This window comes from Chroicocephalus ridibundus, chromosome 1 (assembly GCF_963924245.1).
Source record: "Chroicocephalus ridibundus chromosome 1, bChrRid1.1, whole genome shotgun sequence".
Classification (NCBI taxonomy): domain Eukaryota; kingdom Metazoa; phylum Chordata; class Aves; order Charadriiformes; family Laridae; genus Chroicocephalus; species Chroicocephalus ridibundus.
Genome location: NC_086284.1, coordinates 141395818 through 141405061, shown reverse-complemented (window position 1 = coordinate 141405061; position 9244 = coordinate 141395818). Strand labels below are relative to the sequence as shown.

Here is a 9244-nt window from a genome sequence, read left to right as displayed (position 1 = left end):
CATGCTGTGTCACCACTAGACACCATATGGACGCATTAAAGTTGAAGCCAGGGTGTAGTCCCGACCCAAAGGAAACCTTGATGAAACCTAGTGAATTTGACAGCTGCCAGAAATCATTATAACCATTTCAGAGAAAAAACAACTTGCAACATTCTACTGAATCCTCAATTTCCAGAAAGAAATATTCCAGACTTAAATGATCACCAAGAACTTGCTAGAATCCCCAACTTCATTGAACAGTTGCTCAAGTGGACAGGCACAAAGCAGAATCAAAGATCAATACATGTATTTAAATGCCCTTTTCAGCTATTTAATGAGACATAACCGCACACAATCTTCTTTTGGTAAAGCAAGAAGCAATTCCCAGCATTTGAGAAAAACACAGAAGATTACACAGCTGATTTTAACGTAAAGGAAATGAGAAAAGTCCATCAATCCATTGCTTAAGGGACTCAAATCTATTCTCTGGGCAGGATTCTGTGTGCATTGAAAGACTGCGTTTGAGGAATGTGGTATTTCATTGGAGAAAATGCAGTGTTAGAAGTATCTGTTAGAAGGGTCTTCATTTTGTCAGAGAAAGACAGAGGAAGTGAAAAAGAAAAGACAAAGAGTTTACTTGCCTGTGCAGTTTACACTGTTTTTCCATTTCATAGTCCTGCTACTGCATGGCTTCAGCTAAAAGCACAAACGGCCATCTGCTGACCCCTTCCTGTTTATCACGCTCGTTTGAAGCATTTCCCATAACCTAGCTTGACACTAGCAGTCAAACAGTCTTCAATAGGAAGAAGTGACAAAAAGACCTAGAGATGGAGAATGAAGAGGGTTACACAGAACTTCGTTTCAAAACCAGGAAGAAAAGCTCTAATGCAGGTGAGCATGTAAGCATTTATGCTATGCCTTCAGACTTGTTTTGCAAATAACAGATCTCTCCAGCTATATTTGAGTTACCATAAAACCCCCAAAATTTTAGTTGGCGTTGCTAAAGTTGGCAAGGATATATGGCAGTATACAGAGAAATATGATGGGTAGTAGTTAAAATGCAGAGCCAATAGTACCACCAGGCTTGGAGTAGTGGCGCTGACAGTCCCAGTACAAAATAGACACTAGGAGATAGAGGCATATAAGGAAAACATGAGGCGGTAGTCGCCGGCAAGTTTGGCAGTGGTTAATGGCTCATGAGCTATTTAAGTTATCTACAGGGGTTTTGGTTGGGGTTTTTTTTTGTGGGTTTGTTTTTGGTTTTCTTTGCTTTGTTTTGTTTTCAGAAATCACAGCTAAGAAGAATTTAAGAATAATATGAATGAAAATGGTAAGACAGTAACTTGCTGTCCAGTAAGCTTTTTCAAAAACTTCAGTGGATGTTATCAAAAGTGTCAGAAGCAGCAATGAAGAAAGTACAAAGATACATGCTGGAAGGTTTTCAAGCTCATCCTTGCTAACCTTTATTTCTTTTAAGTATCCCAGGGAAGAGCTTCTCAGATCGTAAATACCGAGTCTGTAGAGTAATTAGATACCCAGTTTCCAAACAGTTAATTAGCAATGATCATCAGTTCCTGATAAATCCTGGCTTCACAATTACGTAGGAACATTTTTTAACAGACAAAAAGCAAGAGCAACTTTAGTTACTCATTACGGCAGGATAAATTGTGTGCAATTGTATTGATGTAAATTGTGCATGTTTGTCTATTATTACAACGACTTATCTGTGAGCCTGTTCCCAACTGCAGTAAAAGCACAGACCCAGTAAAATTGAGCAAAAAATCAGAAAAATTAATCAGAAAAATTAATATTTATTTAACTAAGAACTTTCAATTGTCTTTAAAATATTTGTCAAAGTGCGCAAAAATATTGCTGTTAACGGAGTACATTACATTGAATATTTCCATTCGAAAGAAGCAGAAAAGTCCAACACAGCGTACATGGCGAGTAGTATGCGACCACAAACACGCAGAGCACTGAGTGAAAAAGCCAGGTTTAAAATGCCCTATCTTCATTTTCTACCTGCATGATTGGGTAGCATGACACAACAGGGCAGCAGAAAAGTTTTGAGCGAGCAACTAAAGCGAGCAGTGCTTCCATTTAGCTTGTTAAACAGTGCACTGCAGGCTGAGTCTCTACTTGTAGTAAAAGGTGTGTGAGCTAGCTTTAGACCAGACACAGGCTAGCATGATATATGTACGGCATACAGAAGTGTATTCACGGGAGTGCTTAGAAACGGTCGCAACGCTTCATCTGCATGATCTAGTGCAATATCCGTGCCAGTTCATGTAGTACAGAAGGAAGTCCGCAAATGCAGAGCTCCCCTTCCCCCCTTGCAGAGCCATCCGCTCTCGCCAGTGGTGCAGGCTACAGAGCTGACTGGAGAAGCTGGGCAAACGCTGAGCCGTGAGCCCACGCTGCGTTGTCAGCCCTGCGGTATTGCTGCTACCAGAGCTCACCCTGGGCAGCTGAGTGCTAATCTGAGTATTTACGCAAATCACTATTACTGTTTTGCCTGCAGTCTAGACATTGTGAAAATCATGGCAAAGGTAAGATTAGATACCAGATATCCCTAATGCCTTTTTTTTTTTTTGTGCAAAGCACTGCATAGCACCCAAAAGAAGAAGGAAAATGTACACAGGTGCTTAACTGTTGCCTAGCTAGTGAAAAGTACCGCATTCTGTTTACATCTATTTGCCATCTAAATAGCATACAATATAAAAACAGTGGACATTAGCTGTTTGAATATTTAAAGATGATTAGTCACAGATACAGCGTTTCCCAAGTAAGTATGACTGAACACAATCACACTTTGAGAAGACAATTGAGGGGAAAAGATATTTGACCTCTGTGCAAAACAGTGATAGCTAGACATGAAGCGAAAGTGTTAGTGGAAATGAGTTTATCATGTCGGACAAAATTCAAGTTGTTTCCTGATTTGAAATACAGCTCTGTGCATTAATTTTTTTAAATAGTAGTGTAGAAGCAAAGAACTTTTCAAACAGCTGATTCACATCTGATCTGGACCACCAGCATTTGAAATATAAGGGCTTCTAAAGGATACTTCCATAGGGTACCTCCTGATCTTAGTTAAAAGTTACAGAACAAGTTCTCTAAAAGGTATAACATTTCGGCACCCTGTTTTCTGTTCCAAGAATGGCCGTTTCCATGAAATGGAAATTCTGTTATTCTCTGACTTTATTCCTGGGTCCTAACTCAGGGAAGGTTTGCATGTAAATTCTTTTTTCCCATGAAGTTAAGTTTTAACAAAGAGAACAGTGTATTATGCCTTGGTCTTTCTAGAAAAACATTCAGAAGGTATTTCCTGAAAGCACTAACGTTAGAAAACTAGGAATAAAAATTAACATGACATTTCCCGCACAGCTGGACAACTTCTAACTGTTCTCCCTGCTCCAAGGAATCCTTTGAGGCATCATAGAAATCCTTTATGCCTCAGTTATTTTAAAGAGCTTTGCTGCATTGCAGCCTACATTAACTATATCGCTAGCCCTTCCAAGAGCATGCTGACAACCTGCTGGAACAAGTCCAGCAAAGGGCTCCTGGGATAGTGAGTGAGCTGGAGAAGACACACAGGAGGAGAGGCTCAGACAATTGACTTTGTGCAGCTCTAAGAAGAGAAAGTTGAAGGGAGCCTTACCTTCCTCTTTAATTACTGAATGGAAGGGCGTAGAGAAGACAGAACCAAACTCATCTTGAAGGTGCACATCGAAAGACACTAGTAGAAACATGGAAAATCGCAATTTGATACAAGAAAATTTTTCTTACCGTGACGATGGTCAAACTTTAGGGCAGAAGCCTGGAGAGGTAGAGGAATCCCCTTTTTTGTAGAAATTTAGAAATTGACTGGACAAAGCCTTGAGAAACCTGTTGTAACCTGACCCACCTTAAGCAGGAGTCTGGGCTAGATGGCATCCTGACATTCCTTCCAGCCTACATAGTTCTGTGATTCTATATCAAGCTATGTAGAAATCTTTAAATAAAGTGAGTGAACAAACAGAAGCAGCAGGTTTCACTAGGAAGTGGTATGACAGGAGTGTGACTGTCCTATAAGAATAAATTTTAAGATTGTTGGGTAATATTGAGAAGGAAGATTCATCGTGATTGTGCATTTCCAGGCTTTTTTGATTCTAATTAAAAGTAATTTTCTTTGAGTTGCAAGGGAACTCATTTTTGCATCTCTATTCACTGACCTTAATCAAGCATCCAGTCTGCAAAGAAGCCCTGCTACTTAATTTTTCAAACATTTTGTAGTAATTTTCCATGTGGGATTAGCTGAACATCAAGGACTTATTAAAAAAAATATCCAAATTATAATGTGGTCTTTTCTAAAGGCCTTTGACTTGGCATCCAGTGTACAGGTGATAAAACTAATTAGTGACTCCTGGAGTTACAGGGTTTAATTTTCAGAGAATCTACTGGTCCTTTCTTGCTTGATAGTGTTGGTATTCATAGTCCTAGAACTTCATTTTTTTTCTTGCATGTTATATACATCTCTTTCTCTGCAACTGTTAGAAACTTCAGCTCTTCCTTTTTCACTGTTTGTGAGGTTTTCTTTAGCAATGTTTGCTAAGTGCTTTTTGTGACATCTAACAGTCTTTGTGATATCTGCAAGTGACATACCCCTGCTATGAAAAAGCAGAAGCTGTTCAGTAGCCACACAAAACCTCAAATGAACTGGCAAATGGTGAAGACAGCATGAGAAAATTCAAGCCCCCAAAAGTTTTCATAAATTAAAGTTTATTAGAAGCAAGAACCACTTGATATGCAGAAGGCAAGCAGAAAGGAGAAAGCAACTGTGACAAAGCACACAGAAATGTGACGGTGATGGATGTTCTGTCTGAAAGACGTCTAGAGAAACCCAGATTTATGTCATAGTTAGCAATTCATGCTGTGTTTGTAAAATCCTCTTATTTCTTGCAGAACTTCCCCCTAACTCTTCAGGCTTGCGGTGCTTTGCTGCCCTCTCAGGATTTCTGAATGTTATATTTTTGGGAGCTGTGATCACACTAATTCAGCAATGTGAGTGAAATGTTTTGCTTTAATTACTGTGAAATTGACAGGTATCAGTCCTTAATTTCAACAAGTTTTGCAAACAAACTGTTTTGATGAGGTGACAAGACCACTCATGCTTTCTACTATTGTGTTTCTGATGAAGGTGGGAGGGACTCACCAGCATTTTGGGGATGTGGATCTACAGAAGGTCATTGGCTTTCAGAGGACCATTCCATGTTTGGGGTGTATGAAGAGGGCTGGAGTCTTTCTCACTTTCCAGTCCCCCAGTCTGGAAGTCCCTCCTATTCCTTTCCAAAACTGAACAAGGGTTTCTAGCCAAAAAAATCCATCCATCCATCCATCCATCCATCCATCCATCCATCCATCCATCCATCCATCAGTTTAGAAAAACACTTCTAGTGATGAAACAGAACTCACTCCAAGTATATGGTTCAACTGGAACCCCTGCTATCTCCTCCTCCCCTCATCCTCGCATCCAGCCTTCACCTCCTGACGCCCTGGTTTGCTTACCTTAAGTCTCAGCCAGTCCTCCCTGGTGTGAACAATGGGAATGTGAGCTGGACTTCAGGGATGGGTGAGATAGGAGGCTGGAAGACGGTACATATAGTTGGAAAAAACCTCTCTAAACCGAAATAAAAACGTGTGCCTCTAAGTTCGTAAAAGTGGCCTTTGCATTGTCCACAGAACTTGTGCATAAGCACTGGGTCACTGCCGGCACTGATCATGCGCATACAGACGTGTGCCATTATCCCTGGGCATCTAAACCTAGAGATCAGAGAGAAATGGTTGCAATTGCCCTGGTTAAGCAAGTTCAACAAGTTTTTAGGTTGCCATCAATGAGCATTGATCAAGGAGTCTAATTTTAGTTTCCTCCTTTAGAAAATCTATTAGTCCCGATGTTCAGCCTGCTTCTGGACACCAAAATCACTTTGCATATCAAAAACACTTGAGAACACAGGAGAAAATGAGAATTCAGAAGCACTTCTGGGCACGAATGTCCTGCAGAGTCAGCTGTTCTCCCGTTCCCTGGACTCGAGTCCTGCCCTCTCACATCAACCCATTCTTTTCTGAAATAAGCTCAATGCAAATTTCAGGAACTGGAAAATCAAAGGCACAACCATGTTATTTGAAAGACAACCGTAGCATGCCATGTTGTCAAAAGCATGATGATAATGGACTCTACTCTGTCTTTGTGAAGTCGGTCACCTCAGGCATTTGTATAATGTAGATGATCTTGATGTTCAGCTCTCTACCTACCATTTACAGGAGAGCTGGAAGGGCAAATGCGCAACCTGAGTTTCCACTTAAATCTCCTGTTATTAGCTATTGAATAGATAAAATGTGGGGGTTCTATAGAGTGCACTTGTGAGCTTTACATTAAAATATTGGAGGTTCTTGTCTAGGTGACTTGCTATCAAGTCATGTGTGGAAGCCCAGAGAAAATCTTTCTGAAAGTGACAGTATCTTTGGGGAAGATCTTCATGAAAACAGCTCACTGACTGCATTAAAGGAAAGCTTATGCATGCATACAAACGGTAAGGAAATACAGTCTCGCTTATCGTAGCATTAATGGTTTGAAGCTCTTGAAAAGATTAATATAAAAATAAACACCTGCACAAAGGAATTGACCTTTTGATTACAGAATAAGCATGTATATATTGATAAATAAGTATAAAGTGATATATTTTAGAGTTCCATCCTTGAAAATTTTAGTTTAAGCCAAAAATAGGAGTGGAGCAGCATTACTGAAGATCTTTGTTATTTCTCCATAGATGCCATTTAATTGCACTCCTCCCAGTGATTTCAGCAGAGCTGTGATCTTTACCCGATTATTATGTAAAATATTTAGTACAATTATCTAGGGTTCTGAAATATTTAAAGGCACAGAGTGATCCCTAAGCAAAGAATGACGATCCTTATTACCACTGTGGCTATCCTTATGGCCACTGTAAAGCAGGGACAACGTGCTTTCTTAAAATGAGCTATACCATCACAATTTCTGCCCCACCCCTAGTTTAAACTTTACCATCTTATTCAAAAGCCACAGAAAAAGGAGGAGCCAATAATAATGATACCAGTTGTAAAAAAAAACCCAAAAAACAAAAAACAGTGACCAAAACCCCTTCACTCCAAACTCTTCACAGACTCCAGATGTGAACTCTGCCCTGTTGGCTGGAAGCTGCATTATGGGAGATGTTATTTCTACTCAGAAACTCGTGACACCTGGGAGAACAGTAGAAAGTATTGCTCAGGAAAAAAATCTGAGCTCCTGTTCATAGAGGATGAGACTGAAATGGTAAGCTATTGTAAGGTACTCTGTGGTTTAAATATTCTTTTTACTTATACCTTGTGAATCCACATATCAAAGTATAGCTTTCCATGTATTTTTAGGAGCCTTTCTAATACAGATGTGCTCATAACAGGCATCGTCAGTGGAAAGTGCTCTGATGATTGGCTTCTGCACGTAAAGGAACATCTGTGTCAAACAGAAGACCAATAGCCTACATGCAATGATATGCCTAGAGGTTGTCTCCAGCAAGAAGCAGCTGGGATTTGAAGGATTCTTGCATGTTTTATTCCAAATCAAACCTCTTCAGAACTAAGCTGTCATAAAGGCTCTTGCCTTTCTTTGGGAGATGAAGCTGTTTCTCTGTACTACGTACATTTTTAAATGTCAGTACCATGTCTGCAGCAATAGAAAAATCGGTTTTGCGGACAAAATCCTAACCTCTATTGTGCCTCTTTTGTGCTCCTCATTTTGCTTAAAGGTGACCAGGTTCAAGCAGTCACTTCTAGAGCACCCAGGAGGGTGAGCTGGCAAAATGATCTCCTGTCTTCCTTGTAGGGGGGTAAAAGAGGAAATAGCTTCAGCTCCGGTAATTCAGATCAGCCTGATGCTCATCTAAAGTGTGCTAGCGGAATGGGCGTGGGGCCAGCAAGGAGCCAAAGGTTAGCTCTTTGGTTGCTCCACTTACCATCATTAACCACGGTACTGGGTATAGTGGAGAATTGGAACTAATTTCCATGTGGTTTGTTGGTGTTTTTTTTTTCTTTCTTCTCAATTTCTGGGAAACATTCTATGGAATCTTTGGGCATGAAAGCCTTGCTGGTTTTAAAATATTAATTACCACTACACGTTACTGGTGCTGGAGTTTTATGAAGTGTCACTATTATGAGAGTTCAAAGACATACCTCTCTCTAGGACTTCTTAAACAAACTGAAGGATAAAAGCCTTGGCTTCGTTTGGACTGGATTAAGCTTTGATGAGGAGGAAGGAAGATGGGTATGGCTCAGCGACCCCAAACATCCAGGGCACAGGTATGTTCATTGTGGGGTGAGTATGTTTTGGCTTCCATGACATGTTCTCCCCTCGCTGCGCATGGGCTGTTCAGCCATTAGACTGCGAGAAAGGAGTAGTAAGATATGAGGGCCTGTACTCCAGTTAGGCAGCTCAGTCTATTCTGATTTTTCTCAGTAGGGAATTCTGATCAAAACATGCAGTTGAAAAATGAAATTCCTTGACAGCTCTCAGAAAAGGAACTAATTTTATTAGGAGGTGCCTTTGCTCTGCAAGCTTTTTACTTCCAGCTGCGTAACAAGCAGGGAAACAGAGAAAGAGTGAAGGTTAGTAAACAAATAAAACCTGTCTGTATGTCAGAGAATCAAAAGAATCGCGGCATAAAGACCAAAACAAATCCAGTCTTTGTGGTTTCATTCTTTGTATAGGCAAACAAATTTTTTCAATGATCTTCATATCTCTGTGTTGTTTGGCTCTTGCAGTTTTACAGTAAAACGAAGGAAGAAAGAAGAAAAATGTGCTGTCTATAAGCTGACAGAAATGCATGCTGATAACTGCCTCTCCCTGTACAAGTGGATTTGCAAGAAGAGTGCAGTCCTTCTGGGTATCTAAGATATTGTAAAGTGAATGTGAATGGGGTCTTTGAAGGGTTTTGGAAGGTTTAGACCACTTTACCGTGGGTAGGATATCTGATGTAAAATGCAAGGGAAATTGTTGACCTGACTTACGATGAATCGATGCATTGTGATTCTATTTGCAACTAAAGTCCAGGAAGATTTCAGGCTTGTGTCTCTCTTCAGGATGAAGGTACAAAATCTATGTGTCTTTCTGCACGCCGATGCATTGCCCCTTAGAGCTATTAAAATAAACAGCCTACTAATTTTAAGTAGTTTATAGAGTCTAAGAGTTGTGTAAAACACAAGGTGAAATGAG

The 9244-nt window shown here is 40.2% G+C and overlaps 1 protein-coding gene across 1 annotated transcript; it reads left to right on the top strand.

The window, feature by feature from the left end:
• Positions 1 to 626: 626 nt before the first annotated feature.
• On the top strand, positions 627 to 9022 carry LOC134510045 (killer cell lectin-like receptor subfamily F member 1). Its single transcript, XM_063322832.1, has 6 exons — positions 627 to 870; positions 4921 to 5019; positions 6417 to 6548; positions 7158 to 7309; positions 8216 to 8331; positions 8794 to 9022. Exons 1-6 carry the CDS (start codon positions 807 to 809, stop codon positions 8921 to 8923), a joined length of 693 nt encoding a protein of 230 aa, XP_063178902.1. The 5' UTR covers positions 627 to 806; the 3' UTR covers positions 8924 to 9022.
• Positions 9023 to 9244: the final 222 nt, after the last annotated feature.

Coding starts and splice junctions, on each gene's coding strand:
- LOC134510045 (XM_063322832.1), top strand. CDS start 807: ATGGAGAATGAAGAGGGTTACACAGAACTTCGTTTCAAAACCAGGAAG. Junction 5,020..6,416: donor GATCACACTAATTCAGCAAT/GTGAGTGAAATG, acceptor GTTCTTGTCTAG/GTGACTTGCTATCAAGTCAT. Junction 8,332..8,793: donor CCCAAACATCCAGGGCACAG/GTATGTTCATTG, acceptor TGGCTCTTGCAG/TTTTACAGTAAAACGAAGGA.